This window comes from Leucoraja erinacea, chromosome 39 (assembly GCF_028641065.1).
Source record: "Leucoraja erinacea ecotype New England chromosome 39, Leri_hhj_1, whole genome shotgun sequence".
In the NCBI taxonomy this organism is placed as follows: Eukaryota; Metazoa; Chordata; class Chondrichthyes; order Rajiformes; family Rajidae; genus Leucoraja; species Leucoraja erinaceus.
The window spans coordinates 3,796,744-3,814,099 of NC_073415.1; the positions used below are offsets into that span (position 1 = coordinate 3,796,744).

Here is a 17,356-nt window from a genome sequence, read left to right on the forward strand (position 1 = left end):
ACACACACACACACACACACACACACCACACACACACACACACACACACACACACACACACACACACATCACACACACACACACACACACCTTGACATTGATCATATATTCAAAATTCAGATTGGTGGTATTTCCGTTTCACAAACATTTCATCTTTTACATTTGACCAGTAATGTGACTGATGTGATAACCAGTGCCTCTGTGCTGGCGGTGTGGCCTCATTGGGTTCAGGTGGCACAGGGCCCACGATAAAACGAGTGTCTTTGCCCCCAGGAGAATAATTGCGGCTTGAAGGGTCTGGAATGAGGGTGGGAATGAGTTTGTTGGGAAACAGCGCCAGCGATATCAATTGTCCATTCTCTTTCAGTTGCAGGAACCTATGAAGAAATGAACAACACACTCATCCAACTTAAAGCTGAGATTTTCCGCCAGGGGCAGTGTAAGTTTCGTAATCAGCTGAACAGATTTCCACCTTATTTATCCCAGAATCTACCCGAGTAGTGCACTGTAAAACCGCTCATGTTGGCCAAAACACAAAGTACTTGAGTAACTCGTCTGTGGAGGGAATGGACAGGCGACATTTCAGGTCAGGTTATGTTAATCTTTCCCTGCCACGTATCCCATTCTGCTGGTGACCAGGACCAGAGGAAATCAACCAGTGGATGAAGGTGTCAGCAACAGATACGTTGACACAACTGTGACAGTGGAAGCCTCTCTAGCTGAAGCTTATCTGGGCAGTAAATGCATCCATTCATATGAAGATAGACTGGATAGACTCGGCTCGTACTCGCTAGAATTTAGAAGATTGAGGAAGGATCTTATAGAAACTTACACAATTCTCAAGGGGTTGGACAGGCTAGATGCTGGAAGATTGTTCCCGATGTTGGGGAAGTCCAGAACAGGGGGTCACAGTTTAAGGATAAGAGGGAAGTCTTTTAGGACCGAGATGAGAAAAATATTTTTTACACACAGAGAGTGGTGAATCTGTGGAATTCTCTTCCACAGAAGGGAGTTGAGGACAGTTCATTGGCTAGATTTAAGAGGGGGTTAGATGTGGCCCTTGTGGCTAAAGGGACCAGGGGGTATGGAGAGAAGGCAGGTGTGGGATATTGATTGGGATGATCAGCCATGATCATATTGAATGGCGGTGCAGGATCGAAGGGCCGAATGGCCTACCCCTGCACCTATTTTCTAAGTCACACACAATCTGCTTCAATCACTGCAGACACAAGGCATGCAAATGCTGGAAACATATGTAGAATATAAAGTGCTGGAGTAACTCAGCGGGTCAAGCAGCAACTGTGGAGGACATGGATGGGCGATGTTTCTGCACGGGATCCTTCTTCAGAGTGAAGGTCTGCAGAAAAATCCCATTCAGAAACTCGCCAATCCATATCCTCCAGAAATGCTGCCCGACTCACTAAGTTCGTCAAGTACTTTGCGTTCTACTTCAGTCTCTGTGGTCAGATAAAGTGGTCGAATTTTACCTAAATTTCTGACTGGAGTCGTCGTTTTAATGGTGACAGCCTCATATCATTTGATTTGTCCGCTCCCAGGAAATCTCCTCTTCCCATCCACCGCCTCGCCAGCTTCGTCGTTTTAATTGCGGGTTCTCTCAGCCTTCTCCCTATGAAAGGGAAAAGTCCTGACTATTCTGTCCTTCCTGATACGGATACCCACCGTGGTCCCATCTCTACCCCGTGAAGCTTTTCCACACGTCACCCAGTGAGATGGTCTCCATTGTGTAACCCAGTAATTTAAACGTGGCACTGTGTGTATCCCTGAGGCGGTCCCGAGCGCTCAAATGCGACGCCTCGGCTCGAACCAGCACTGGACATCGAATGAGGGTTTTCAGTTCCAGATGCCCCAGGATCATCCCCTGACTAAAACAGCCACTTGGTAGCGACCAAGCTGCATCTGATGTTTACCTCAATATCGTTACAGATTCGCCACCTTGTCCGGAAGGATGGTGCTGGTTCGGTCAACACTGTTATTACTTTTCCTCAAGCGCAGATACTTGGAATGCCAGTTCATACTGTGCGTCAAATAATTCCAATCTCGTTGTCATTAACAGTATTGATGAACAGGTAGGAGTTTATTATTTGATCAAACTGTTCACCGACCCACAGATACCGAGTTGTTATTGCTCGGTCACAGTCATGTGCCGCAAGGCCGGGGAAAGTCGATTCTATAGATATAAAAGTTCAATAAAAGAATGTCCGAATGAGGTAGAAGTAACGACCCTGTCCCACGTAGGAAACCCGAACGGAAACCTCTGGAGACTTTGCGCCCCACCCGTGCGGTTCCCGGAGGTTTTTGTCAGTCTCCCTACCTGCTTCCACTACCTGCAACCTCCGGCAACCACCTGCAACCTCCGGGAACCGCACGGAAACATTGGGTGGGGCACAAAGTCTCCAGAGGTTTCCGTTCAGGTTTCCAAAGTGGGACAGGGGCATAAGAGTACGTGACAACGATGCTGGGAAGGCAGAAGGTTTGTTTGTTCAGGGGTTTATCTCACGTCTTGATGTCCGGGCCTTGCCAGCACAGCGCTGGAGGCTTGTTCGCTTGAACATACTGAGCCGACGGGCTATGTGTGAGCCCCAGCTGTTCCAGAGCAGGCATAACCGCCATATATATATTACCGTTTGATAACAGCTCATAGTCCGCCAGGGTAACAACACCTCATATTCTGCTTGGATAGCTTTAAACCCAGCGATGTGAATGTAGAGGTGTCCAATTGTAGGCAACCTCTGACTAACACCCCCCCCCCCTTTCTCCCTTGTACACCTCTCCCCACCCATACTACCAACTCGGATAAAACCCACGCAGGTCATGGGGAGAAGGTACAAACTCTGTACAGACAAGCACCCGGAGACAAGATCGACCCCGGGTCTCCGGCGCTGTAGGGCAGCAGCTACTCTGCGCCACCGTGCCACCCAATGAATACATATAGATTGTTTAACATAGACCAGATGAGGGGGTGTATGATACATAGAAACATAGAAACATAGAAACATAGAAATTAGGTGCAGGAGTAGGCCATTCGGCCCTTCGAGCCTGCACCGCCATTCAATATGATCATGGCTGATCATCCAACTCAGTATCCCGTACCTGCCTTCTCTCCATACCCCCTGATCCCCTTAGCCACAAGGGCCACATCTAACTCCCTCTACATCGTATCAGCCCTGCCCTCTAGTCGGGGGATTCCTCTTGAAACGCCCTCTGGAAAGTGGCAAACACATACACATCACCAACTGAGGTAGTATTAAACATTGATCATCGCATATATTGTTCACCCCGTTATGGCAGGGCATCGAGCTGGTTGGATGTAAAGAGTTGTGCTTCAATTAACAGGCTGATAATTAAAGTATTTGACCCTGACATTGACATTCAACCGTTATTGCCACGTGTACTGAAATACTTTCGTTTCCACGACAGGGCTTTGTAAAATGTAATCTTTCAGATTCTCACTGGATTGGTCTTCGTCGTAATGCAGGCGATGCAAAACAATGGCACTGGGTGGACGGAACCATTTATACCGCTTCTGAGGGGTGAGTTTTGTTTCCAATCGCACGTTCTGTTCCATATCTCTGAATGCAGAAACAAAGCTAAGATTGAAGTAGGAATCCTATTAACAGTTATTTTCTACGTCCTGTTTTATTGCAGAAGTTCGATTACTCCGGATTCCTGTGGTTGCAGCGGTGGGGACAACTGTAAAGAATGTTGTGGGGTGATAAATTCGGGCACATATTTGAATGCTTCAACGTGTACGACTCCTATGAAATGGGTCTGTGAGAAATCAGCTCATCGATGTCCTTCTGAATGTCACAGTTAATGCAAAATGGCAAAGAACCAGTTTGTTCACGATGAGCATGTCGTGGGAATGTTATAGCATAGAAGAAGGCCATTTGATTAAGCAATCCATGTAGACCATTTTATCGAAGATAGGCACAAAATGCTGGTGTAACTGAGCGAGCCAGGCAGCATATCTGGGGTAAAGGAACAAGTGACATTTCGGGTCGAGACCCTTCTTCAGACCCGAAACGTCACATATTACTTGCCTCAAGAGATGCTACCTGACCCGCTGAGTGACTCCAATTTTGTGTCCACCTTCGGTGTAAACCAGCATCTGCAGTTCCTACCCACACATATTGAGCATTTCACCGATGATTCCGAAATTACTAGCTTACATTCCCTGCAGCACTGCACATTAGTTTCTATCAAATCTCTTTTCGAAAGCTTCAATTGCCTATTTACAACAATCCAGCAGCAACGAGTTAGAGCAGGAACACAAACGGTGTATAAAATATTTCCTTGATCTCCCTCTCTCCCCGCCCCCTCCACCCCCACAACCCACAAAATTATTCCCTCCCATCACTCTGAAGCCATCTGCCCTAGCCCTTCAATGTGCCCTATTGGAACAGCTTCACTCTGAGAGCAATGAAATCCATGGGAACCTTATACAGCACTTTCAGATCGTCCAGAACCTCTCTGCTGTTTGAGGCTCAATTCCTTTGAGCTGTTGACCGGAGGACCATATTACAAAATGTGGCGTGCCTGGCACGGCCGGCATTTACTGCCATGTGTAGGGAATCTAATAGACAATAGGCAATCGACAATAGGTGCAGGAGTGGGCCATTCGGCCTTTCGAGCCAGCCATTCAATGTGATCATGGCTGATCATCCACAATCAGTTCCTGTCTTCTCTCCATATCCCCTAACTCCACTATCTCCAAGAGCTCTATCTAACTCTCTTGAAAGCATCCAGACAACCAGCCTCCACTGCCCTCTGAGGCAGAGAACTCCACACACTCACAACTCTCTGTGTGAACAGGTTTCTCCTCATCTCCGTTATAAATGGCTTACCATTTATTCTTAAACTATGGACCCTGGTTCTGGACTCCCCCAAAATTGGGAACATATTCCCTGCCCAACCCCTTAATAATCTTATATGTTTCAATAAGATTCCCTCTCATCCTTCTAAATTCCAGAGTGTACAAGCCCAGCCACTCTAATCTATCAACATATGACAGTCCTGCCATCCTGGGAATTAACCCCGTGAACCTACGCTGCACTCTCCCAATAGCAAGAATGCCCTCCCTCAAGTTTGGAGACCAAAACGACATAAAATACTCCAGGTGTGGCCTCACGAGAGCCCTGTACAACTGCAGGAGAACCTCTTTGCTCCTATACTCAACTCCTCGTGTTATGAAGGCCAACATGCCATTCGCTTTCTTCGCTGCTTGCTGTACCTGCATGCCTATTTTCAGTGACTGATGAACAAGGGCCACCAGATCCGGTTGTACTTCCCCTTTTCCCAACTTGACACCATTTGGAAAATAATCTGCCTCCCTGTTTTTGCCACCAAAGTGGATAACCTCACATTTAATCTGCATCTGCCATGCATCTGCCCACTCACCCAACCTGTCCAAGTCACCCTGCATCCTCATAGCATCCTCCTCACAGTTCACACTGCCACCCGGCTTTGTGTCATCTGCAATTTTGCTAATGTTCCTTTTAATCCCTTCATCCAAATCATTAATATATATTGTAAATAGCTGAGGTCCCAGCACCAAGCCACTAGTTACTGCCTGCCATTCTGAAAGGGACACGTTAATTCGTACCCTTTGTTGTCTGTCTGCCAACCAATTTTCTATCCATGTGAGCACCCTAGTCCCAATACCATGTGTTCTAATTTTGCCCACTAATCTCCTATGTGGGACCTTATCAATCAATGGGAAATGAATTTGGAAATGATCCCTGGAGCAATCTGATTCACTGCCACCCCACTCTGCACTTAGGGACACGGCATCGGTTGAGTTTAGTCCTCGTGTTGCTCCAGTCAACCACTCACATGCTACGCCCGTTAGTTCAGCTCAGTTTAGTTTAGTTTAGTTCAGTTTAGTTTAGTTTATTTAAGTTTAGAGATACTCGCCGAATCCACGCCGCCGCCGAGCAGTGCACTAACACAATCCTACACACAAGCGACAATTTACAGAAGCCAATTAACCTACAAAACTGCGCCTCTTTGGCATGTTGGAGGAAACCGGAGCACCCGGAGACAATCCACCCGGTCACAGGGGGACGGGCAAACTCCACACAGAGAGCACCGGAGGTCAGGATCCAACCCGGGTCTCCGGCGCTGTGAGGCTGCAGCTCTACCACTGTACCACCAGAAACGTTACGTTATAAACGAATGAAATCGGGCCGTGCACTCCTGCGCTGGCAACCCAGTGGGAACCCTTGACTCAGCAATGTATCACCCCAAGATTCGGTGAAGAGATGCTATATGTGAGGGCTGCTGTAAGAAGCAGGGGGAAGGGTTGATGCCGGCGCTCAGTTCTGAACACCACACTCCAGCCGGCACGGTGTCCGACAGGGATTACTGTGGGCTGGTTAGTTGCCTCTGCTCGGTGTTTTAACTGGCCGTGCAGAGCCCCAGGTCTCTCTCCGAACGTCCACTTGGATGTGATGGGCGATGCCGCCTCGCCTTCTCCCTTCTTTCGCTGGACAGCTTTCCGAAGTTCAGAGATTTCTCCAGGGTCATGAGCTTAGAATGAGAGAGGCGCATTTACCAGAAAAATTGGGGGGTTCCCCACGACTGAAAATGTTTAATGCAATGGCCTCCTCCATTGTCAGAGTGAAGGAGCAGTGCCTCATATTTCGCTTTTGCAGCTTACACCCCAGTGGTATGAATATTGATTTATCTAACATCAAATAACCCCTGCAACCCTCCCCAACCCAAGTTGTATCAGCTTCAAAGTTATTGAGTGATTATCTGTAACGCGTTCTTACCTAATAAACAGCTCACAATGACTTGTTTCAATTTGTCATCGTTACTGCTTTTTTTTGCATATCTTTCATTCATTTGTACTATATATCTCTCTACATCTCCATTCTATGTTTCTCGTTTCCCCTTTCCCAGACTCACAGTCCGAAGAAGGGTCTCGCCCCAAAACGGCAGGTATTCCTTTTCTCCAGATATGCTGCTTACCCCGCTGTTACTCCAGCTTTTTGTGTCTATCTTCGGTCTAAACTAGTATCTGCCATTCCTTCACACAGCCGATGCAATGAACCAGTTTTTCCGCTTTTTATTCCTCCCCCCTCCCCCTCCCCACATCTCCCCCCCCATCCCCACTCTCCTCCCCACCTATGTTGATGTTTAATTAAATAAATGTGTTACATTGTGCTCCTGGAGTCTCGCCTTATTCTTTGTCATTCTTATAGAAACATACAAAAGGACTGGACAACCTAGATGCAGGAAAAATGTTCCCAATGTTGGGCGAGTCCAGAACCAGGGGGCCATTGTCTTAGAATTAAAGGGGGGGGGGTCATTTAAGATTGAGGTGAGAAAAAACTTTTTCACCCAGAGAGAGTTGTGAATTTGTGGAATTCCCTGCCACAGAGGGCAGTGGAGGCCAAATCAATTGATGGATTTAAGTGAGAGTTAGATAGAGCTCTAGGGGCCAGTGGAATCAAGGGATATGGGGAGAAGGCAGGCACCGGTTATTGATAAGGGACGATCAGCCATGATCACAATGAATGGCGGTGCTGGCTCGATGGGTCGAATGGCCCCCTCCTGCACCTATTTTCTATGTTTCTATGTTTCTATGTCAGGAGAGATTAGGACGTTACAGTTCGATGCTATTAATATTCACTTGTATGGGCCAAAGGAGCTTATCCCGTGGCATGGAACCATGTGGTAATTTGCGCCTGAACGCGCGGTCTCGCCATAGAGAGCAACATGAGGAGTAAAGGTATTAATGCAAATCCGACCTGATTTTCAGTTTTACGTCTGCATCCGTTTTAAATCATTTGGGTGTCGCTGGCAAGACCATCGTTTACTGCTCGACGATGCCACATGGAGAGTGGGGGAGGGGGAAGGGTGGGGGGGGGGGGGGGGGTGGAGTAGCCTTCTCCACCGCAATTAACTTCCAGAATGTTATTTTATTAACTCCCCCCCCACCCCACCCCCCCCCCCCCCCCCCCCCCCCCCCACACACCACACACACCATCATCAAATCCCATGATTATTTGTTTTTGCTGTCCATGTAGTTTAGTTTAGTTTAGCGTGGAAACATGCCCTTCGGCCCGCCGAGTCCGCACCGACCAGCGATCACCCTTACCCTAGTTCTATCCTACACAATCGGGACCATTTACAGAAGCCAGTTAACCTACAAACCTGCACATCTCTGGAGTGTGGGAGGAAACCAGAGCACCTGGAGAAGCGCCATGCGGTCTCAGAGTGATCGCGCAAACGCCGGACAGACAGCACTCGCAGTCAGGATCGAACCCGGGTCTCTGGCGCTGTGGGACAGTAGCATTACCGCTATACAATGTGCCTCTCTAGTGAAGTGCAGAGTTTTACCCGTTTCCTTTTTCTGATAGATTCACTCATATTGTGCCCGAAATAGCACCATATATCTATATTACTAAAAGTATGTTCTTGACCGGTTTTTGGCCATCTGTGCTGCGATTTCCGAGAGAACGCCACCACCTACGGCCGTCAATTTTGACCACCTCGCTCAGAGCCCCCCTCCGCCGCATATGTGTGCCGCGGATTTTTCCCGTCGATGAAAAATGACAGATATATTAATGTTTTTACAAAATTCCCCATTCTCTCTGCTGCTCCTGCTGGTGGGAGGGGGAGGGACTATAAAACCAGGAAGTGGTGTGCCTTACTTAATCTCTGCAAGCTGGAGCTCTGTCAATTAGTCTATGTCACTGAGCTCTGAATGACATTGAACATGCCTACAGCACTGTGAGTACCCTTAATTTGGTTTGAAAATGAAAATATAGATAGGTTGAAGTAAAAAAGCACTGCCTGCAAATGGTTGTTTGGGTTGAGTAAAAAAGGCTCTCTCTCTCCCCTCTCTCCCCACCTGTCTCTCCCTATCCCTCTCTCTTTCTCTCTCTCCCCCCTCTCCTCTCCCCTCCCCTCTCCTCCCTCTACTCCTCTCTCCTCTCCTTTCCTCTCTGCTCTCCCCTCCTCTCCTCCTCTCCCCCCCCCTCTACCTCTCCCCCCCTCTCCTCTACCCACCCTCCCTCCTCTTCCCCCCTCTCCTCCTCTCCCCCTCCTCTAATCCTCTCATCCCTCCCCTCTCTCCCCCCCCTCCTTTCCCCCTCTCATCTCAACTCCCTCCCTCCCCCCTCTCCCCCCTCCCTCTCCTCCTCCCTCTCCCCCTCCCCTCATCTCACCCCCCCTCTTCAGTACATCCTCCTCTCCCCCCTCCCCCCTCTCCCCCCCTCTCTCTTTCCTTCTCCCCCTCCCTCTCTCCCTCCCTCTCTCTCTCTCTCCCCCTCTCTCCCCTCCTCCCATCCCCTCCTCCCTCTCCCCCCCCTCCCTCCCTCCCCCTCCTCTACCCCCCCCTCCCTCCCACACACCACTCACCATCCCCCCCCCCCCCCCTCCCTGCTCCCCCCCCCTCTCCTCTCCCCCCCCCTCCTCCCCCCTCCTCTCCTCCCCCTTTCTGCTCAGGAATCGAGCATCTGCAGTTCCTAGTGTCCCCAGTAAAATAAAGCAGGTGTGCAAGAAATGTGTAGAAATAGGAAGGAACTGCAGATGCGGGTTTACACCCACAGCCATCAGACTATTAAACAAACTCCGAACTGCACTTTATTTGTTTATTTATGTGTGTGATTATGTAACTGGTTTTCTCACCAACATCCGAGAAATATTACAAACCGTAATAAAAGTAAATAATTCAGACGGCAATGATCAAAGCTGTTAGAATAGTTTGGGCACGAATAGCAAAACAGGTTGACAAGTGTGTGCTTTACTCCCACCTCACCCCTCCCCAGCTCCCCAGGCGTTCGCGTCTGTTGTCCAATTCAGTCAGGCGCCATTCATTGGAATCGCTAGTTAAGTATTCAATCGTAACTGACGCGCCTTCGATAGATTGCCCTGGCACTCATTCATGGCAAAGTTGATCAGTGAGAAGAGTCTGTGGTGGATGAATCGTGTCAAACAGATGCCACATAGTTCCACAGGGAATGTGTAGTGCTCTGAAGCTTGTAAGCAGGAGCAGGCGCGGCGCACAATTTGGGACAGAATATGGATCATAAAACACAAAGATAGGTTTTGATTGGCAAAAAAAACTCTAATTTGTATCCACCTACCAATTGCCAGGCTTTGTCCCGCCCCAGCAAATAACAGCTTTCTTCCCTCATCTCCGGTCCCAACGCAAAACGTCATGTCCATTCCCCCCTGAAGCTGCCTGACCTACTAAGTTCCTCCACCACTTTGTTTTCTGCTCAGGATTCCAGCGCCTCGTGTCTGCAGTAAAATTAAGCAGGTGCTTAAGGAGTGTTTAAGAAGGAACTGCAGATGCTGGGAAAATCGAAGGTACACAAAAATGCTGGAGAAACTCAGCGGGTGCAGCAGCATCTATGGAGCGAAGGAAATAGACAACAGAAGGGTCTGAAGAAGGGTTTCGGCCCGAAACGTTGCCTATTTCCGTCGCTCCATAGATGCTGCTGCAGCCGCTGAGTTTCTCCAGCATTTTTGTGTACTTATGAAGTGTGCTTCCTTCTGTCATGAACCTGGAGACAGTTTCGCTGTCTTCTGCTCAACGAGCTGCCTCGACCATAAGAGGGCAGCAGATGACCACGTTAAGTCTTTCCCCTTTCATGCCTTGCATATGACTCCTGGACTTTCCCAGCCCGTTGACATAATCGCTTTGCGCCACCTGCTACTTGCAGCTGAAGCGTGGTCGTCGGCCAGTGCTATTGATCCTGAATCACCCCTCAATCAACCTCTCTTCACCGATCAGATGCCGTCACATGCCCTACCCTTCAATGCTTTCGACCAGCTGTCTTCCGTCCACTCCACCAGTATCAAGGGCCCCAAAATATCACCTTCACACATTCTGCCTGACTCATTGAGTTCCTCCAGCACTTTGTCTTTTACTTAAGATTGCAGCACCTGCAGGCTCTCCTGCTCGCAGTTCTCCGCTTTTAACGTTTAATGTTGAACGTTTCCCAGGTCTAAGATCCAAACAATTTATATTTTCATATATAAGCCTTTTCTTCAGTTGAGGAGTCTGTATAAAATTAGAATAAGAATTTATGTTTGGAGACATTGATGTGCCTTCTTAGCTGTCAATCAATGTGGTTAGTCCATGACAGATTATTGTTAATATTAGATACATAGATAATAGGTGCAGGAGGAGGCCATTCAGTCTTTCAAGCCAGCACCACCATTCAATGTGATCATCCACAATCAGTCCCCCGTTCCTGCCTTCTGCCCATATCCCTTGATTCCGCTATCCCAAAGAGCTCTATCTAACTCTCTTTTGTAAGCATCCAGTGAATCGGCCTCCACTGCCTTCTGAGGCAGAGAATTCCACAAATTTACAACTCTCTGGGTGAAAAAGTTTTTCCTCATCTCAGTTCTAAACGGCCTACCCCTTATTCTTAAACTGTGGCCCCTGGTTCTGGACTCCCCCAACATCAGGAACATGTTTTGTCCATCTAGCGTGTCCAATCCCTTAATAATTTAATATGTTTCTATAAGATATCCTCTCATCCTTCTAAATTCCAATGAATACAAGCCCAGTCGTTCCATTCTTTCATCATATGAAATCCCGGGAATTAACCTCGCAAACCTACTCTACCCTCCCTCAATAGCAAGAATGTCCTTCCTCAAATTAGGAGACCAAAACCGCACGCAATAACCCAGGTATGGTCTCACTAGGGCCCTGTACAACTGCTTACTCCTATACTAAAGCCAATGGACTTGAAGTAGCCATTTCCACATCCACACTACTGATGCTGATTGGGGAATGTAGTCCACCCTAGTTGCTGAAATCAATAACTAGCTTATTCGTCCTGCTGACATTGGAGGAGATGTTATTTACTCACCGTATTACCATTTATTATTTATGAGGAAAATTATATTTTCCTCACTTATGAGGAAGTTGTTTTTCTACTGATTAAAATTAATTTACTCCATTTGCTAATTGTGCTTAATCACATTTGTTCTTCAAAGCTTGTACAAGGGGGAAAAAAGGCTTGGCTTTATCTAATCTTAGGACGCCCCTAAGTGCTTTACAGTCAATGGTATACTTTTGACATATGGCCATTGCTCCCTGCACAGAAAAAGCATTTGCCAATTTGCACATAGCGAGTTCCCACATATCACAATATCACATTGAACAGAACAATGGTTTTTACTGATATTGAATGAAATATAGTACGAGAGATCAGGGAGGACATTCTCCATTTGTTTGAGAGCATCACGGCATATTTCTAATCAAAAAGGAGCAGCAGGCGAGACCTCCAAGCCTCAGATTGAAACCCTCTCTCCATGTCGATTAGATCTGCACTCAAATCCCCGGAGCATGAATTGAACAAAGAACTCTATGCAAAGAACTCTACGACATGAAGGTGCTATTCACTGAGCCATGGTTGATTCTAATAGTAAATAAGGGCTGACTTCACTGAAGAACATGCTTTTATTAAATAGGCACATAACAAAACACTGCCATATATATTATTTCCACAATTTGACAAAAAGTCAAGAAAATAATTTTGTGAGCTGGAGGATAGTTTTAGACTGACGCCTCTTGAACATATCCAGTTTATATCGTTCTATCAGTTTACAATCCACCTATTGTCAAAACCTGATTTTCCTAAATTATATATTAATCTAGTGGAAACAAGGAACTGCAGATACTGGTTTACACAAAAGTACACAATGTGCTGGAGTGATTCAGCGAGTCAAGCAGCATCTCAGGAGATCATGCATAGGTGACGTTTTGAGTTGGGATCCTTCTTCCAATTATGTTGAGAAGACTGCAACAGAATCTGCTTCCACCACATCCTCAGGTGCTGCACACCAGATTCCAACCACACACTCTGGAAGATTGGTCTTCCTCACATCCTTATTAATTCTCTTCCTCCTTATTTGAGGAGTATGTAGCACGTAACGTAGGTAGGACGTTAGTACCTGCACCGATGTACAGCGCTTTGGTCAATGAGAGTTGTTTTTAAATGTGCTATAGAAATAAAATTGATTTGACTTGACTTACTTCAGATCTGTCACCTCTCATCCTTGCCCCACACTAAAAGGCAACAGACCCCCCCCAATAACAATTCTGTCCAGACCACACATTATTTGATATATTTCCATCAAATTTATCCACAAGCCTTTTCATTTGTAAATAAAACACTCTCAGCTTTCTAATCTATCCTTGAATCTTGTGCCAGATGTGAATTGCTTTTTTAAACCCAGACTAGGGGAATCAAGAACCTGTGGGCATAGGTTTAAGGTGAGAGTAGAAAGATTTAATAGGAACCTGAGGGTAACATTTTCACACAGAAGATGGTGGGTATATGGAACTTGCTGCCTGAGGAGGTATTTGAGGCAGATACTATAACAACATTTAAAAGGCATGTGGACAGGTACATGAATAGGAAGGGTTTAGAGGGATATGGGCCAAATGCGAGCAGTTGGGGCTAGTGTGGATGGGGCATCTTGGTTGACATGTGCAAATTGGGCTCAATGGCCTATTTCCGTGCAGTATGCCTCTATCACTGTTATTGTTCCACTAGAGTCCAAACTGATGATTAGAAGGTTTCTGAACACACTGTGCTGGAGAAACTCAGTGGGTCAGGTAACATTTGCAGAGGGAATTGACAGATGATATTTCAAATCAGGATCCTGTTTTAGACATGCGTTCATAAGGGTTCATATGGTCATAAATAAGTGATAGGAGCAGGTTTAGGCCATTCGGCACATCAAGTCTACTCCGCCATTCAATCATGGCTGATCTATCTCTCCCTCCTAGTCCCATTCTCCTGCCTTCTCCCCATAACCCCTGACACCCGTACTAATCTATCATTGCAGTACTGCTGTACTTCCCTGCTTTTACATTCTAAACCTCTATAAATGATCATCTTGTCTACTTCTTACCTGCAATTGGACTAACAGTCATTGAGATAAAGGAAAGGCATGGAATCTTCCTTTATCCAGACAATTGGACAAAGTCCATGCTGTTTTGCAACAACTCTGCAAAATTTTCTCCAAGAACAGAATGTAGTTCATCTGAATAAAAAGTCAAATATTCCACAGATAATGTGCATTCAAATGTAAATTATATTTCCTCATTCACATGGAAGCTGTACTTTTCTGCTGATTAAAGTAATCTGTAAAAAAAAGTTTGCACAGCCTGAGAAAAAGGCAAACTGCTGGAGGAGCTCAGTGGGTTAGTGAGCATCACAGATATTGACCACAACACAATCAAAGGGGGCGCTGCCTGAAAAAAGTCAGCCAATATCATCAAAGACCCTAACCACCCTGGCCACATTCTCATCCAACCTCTATCATTAGGAGGAAGGCATTGGAGCCAGAATACCATCATCTCCAGGTTCAAAAACAGCTTTTCCCCCAGCAACTATCAGGCTCTTGAACTACTCTGCATGACACTAACCTAAACCTCACCTTAACAACGATCTACTATGGACTGCATTTTGGGTACACTATGTACTTCAGTTATGCACTGTTAAGTTCTGGTTACCCAGTACTGAATAATTTATTGTTATTGATTATTGTATAATTATTGGTATTAATTAAAGGGAGATGCTAAATGCATTTCGTTGTCTCTGTACTGTACACTGACAATGACAATTAAAATTGAATCTGAATCTGAATCTGAATCTGAATCTGAATCTAATTGGCCCGTTAAGCTGCTGCAAGTAAGAATTTAATTGTTCTGCTCCTGGTACAAAGGACAATTAAACATTCTTGATCTGTGCAGGGATAAGGACAGAAAACATTTTTTTATCAGCATCCTTCTTCAGACCGAAGATAGATAGACACAACATGCTGGAGTAGTAACTCAGCGGGACAGCCAGCATCTGGAGGGAAGGGAAGGAAGAGAAGAACTTTTTTCACACAGAGAGTGGTGAATCACTGGAACTCTCTGCCGCAGAGGGTAGTCGAGGCCAGTTCATTGGCTATATTTAAGAGGGAGTTAGATGTGGCCCTTGTGGCTAAGGGGATCAGAGGGTATGGAGAGAAGGCAGGTACGGGATACTGAGTTGGATGATCAGCCATGATCATATTGAATGGCGGTGCAGGCTCGAGGGGCCGAATGGCCTACTCTTGCACCTAATTTCTATGTTTCTATGAATGGGTGATGTTTCGGGTCGTGACACTTCTTCAGAATGGCCATTTCCACTCGCTGATTCTGCCTGCTGTTTGTCGTTTGCTCAAGAGTCCAGCATCTACCTTCTCTTACGTTAGTCGGAGTTATTCCAGCATTTTTGTGTCTATCATCTTTCATTTGGGTGTCTAGTTGGCGGAAATTGCCGAGTCCAGCTCCATTCTCCCGGAGATTGCCGAGTTCCACAGCTCAGTCCAGGCTCCCGGAGATTGCCGAGTCCCCGCCCCATCCCAGCTCCCGGAGATTGCCGAGTTCCACAGCTCAGTCCAGGCTCCCGGAGATTGCCGAGTCCCCGCCCCATCCATCCCCGCCTGGCCGAGTGTTCCCGGAGATTGCCGAGCGAGAGACAGGGCCGAGTGAGCCGCCGCTCGGGTGCCCGTCCGCCGGCAGCACCATGGCCACTTCAACCGAGCGCCGCGCGTTCGCTCAGAAGATTAACCGGTGAGTTCGCTCGAATCAACCCCCTTGTGGGGGGGGGAGAAGCTTCTAACTCCTCGGCGGTAACTTTTCACCGACTTGAGGAGCTTTGGGGTCGACAGTCCGTGGAGGGGGAGGGGGGACATAGAGCGAAACTGCGGGAGTTTCAATTCACTCTGACTGAGGGAGGGATCCCTAAATTTACCTCAGGAGCCGACAACAATGAGGCGGGCCGGGCCGGGCCCAGGCCCAGGCCGGGGAAGGAGGGGACCAGGCCCGGGAGGGGACCGTGGCCAGACCGGGGCCGCCGCAGGTGTGAGTCCGGCTCCCGTCCCGCACCGTTTCCCGCTCGTTGCTCCTGGAAGCGGCTTTGTTTACAGCCGTGTCCCCGCCGCTCACCTTTACACCGCTCACCCCAGCCAGGCAGCCTCCTTCCCTCCTCCCTCCCTCCTCCCTCCTCTCTCCTCTCTCCTCCCTGCCGCCCAGGTGCGAAATGTTTGCCGGACTGGAGACACAGTGTAGTTTAGTTTAGTCACAGTGATGAGGAGATTGTGTCTGTGTAAGTATATGTGTGTGTCTCTGTGTGTGTGTCTCTGTGTGTGTGTGTCTCTGTGTGTGTGTGTCTCTCTGTGTTTGTGTGTCTCTGTGTTTGTGTGTCTCTGTGTTTGTGTCTCTCTGTGTGTGTGGCTGTCTGTGTGACTGTGTGTAAGTGTGTGTGTCGGTGTGTAAGTGTGTGTGTGTTTAATTGTTTGTGTGTCTTGTACGAATTGTTTTGTCTGTATGGCTGTAGAAACGGAGTTTCGGTTGAGCCTCACTGAGGTTCAAATGACATGGAATAAATATTGTATTGTAGTCTCAGTGGTACAGTGGAAAGCTTTTTGTGTAGGAACTGCAGATGCTGGTTTAAACCGAAGATAGACACACAAAAAGCTGGAGTAACTCAGCAGGACAGGCAGCATCTCTGCAGAGAAGGAATGGGTGACTTTTCGGGTCGAGACCCTTCTGCAGACTTGTTGGGGATAAGGGAAACGAGAGATATAGACAATGATGTGTGTATATATTTATATTGTGGTATTTGGACACACTGATCTGTTTTGTATTAAATGCCTAGTATGTTCTGTGTGCTGAGCAACGCAAGAATTTCATTGTCCTATCAGGGACACATGACAATAAACTCACAAACTTGAAGTAGTAGGATTCCCAACCTGAGATAAATTTCGCCTGTGGTAAATTTGTTGATTCTGGATTTGTACATATTTATTTCACATTGACTGACTGTGTTTGGTTCTGGTTCTGTTCATCATTAGTTGTAAACAAGTGAAATAACATTGTTATGTGTTATTAAAGTTGCTGGGGTAAACGGGATGAAAAAGGTTGGGAATCCCTGATGTAGAGAGATAAAGAACGATGAATGAAAGATATGCAAAACAAAGTAACGATGATAAAGGAAACAGGCCATTGTTTAAGAGGGAACTGCAGATGCTGGAGAATCGAAGGTTACACAAAAAAGCTGGAGAAACGCAGCGGGGGCAGCAGCATCTATGGAGCGAAGGAAATAGGCAACGTTTCGGGCCGAAACCCTTCTTCAGACTGATCGGGGGCGGGGGTGGGTGGGGACAAGAAAGGGAAAAGCAGGAGGAGCCCGAAGGCTGGGGGATGGGAGGAGACAGCAGGGGGGCTGAGGAAGGGGAGGAGACAGCAAGGACTAACAAAATTGGGAGAATTCGATGTTCATGCCCCCGGGATGCAGACTCCCCAAACGGAATATGAGGT

At 47.2% G+C, this 17,356-nt stretch overlaps 2 protein-coding genes and 1 long non-coding RNA gene across 6 annotated transcripts in view; 2 read left to right on the forward strand and 1 right to left on the reverse strand.

Annotated features, from left to right (window-relative positions):
- The first annotated feature begins 376 nt into the window (after positions 1-376).
- Positions 377-6,807, forward strand: LOC129714532 (killer cell lectin-like receptor subfamily G member 1). The gene is made up of 4 exons (XM_055664207.1): positions 377-439; positions 1,945-2,087; positions 3,439-3,551; positions 3,667-6,807. The coding sequence occupies exons 1-4, from the start codon at positions 388-390 to the stop codon at positions 3,833-3,835; spliced, it is 477 nt and encodes a 158-aa protein (XP_055520182.1). The 5' UTR covers positions 377-387; the 3' UTR covers positions 3,836-6,807.
- Positions 6,808-12,034: 5,227 nt separating this feature from the next.
- LOC129714349 (uncharacterized) lies at positions 12,035-15,832 on the reverse strand. Its single transcript, XR_008726339.1, has 3 exons — positions 15,789-15,832; positions 13,915-14,046; positions 12,035-12,997 (listed from the first exon to the last, which is right to left on the reverse strand). It is a non-coding gene; the product is annotated as an uncharacterized LOC129714349 (long non-coding RNA).
- Positions 15,507-17,356, forward strand: part of LOC129714348 (dedicator of cytokinesis protein 7-like) — a 135,105-nt gene continuing 133,255 nt past the window's right edge. For all 4 annotated transcript variants that reach the window (XM_055663893.1, XM_055663894.1, XM_055663895.1 and 1 more), the window contains exon 1: positions 15,507-15,607. In XM_055663893.1, the coding sequence (XP_055519868.1) occupies positions 15,561-15,607 (47 nt within the window). In that variant the 5' untranslated portion in view covers positions 15,507-15,560. The remainder of the gene's footprint in view (positions 15,608-17,356) is intronic.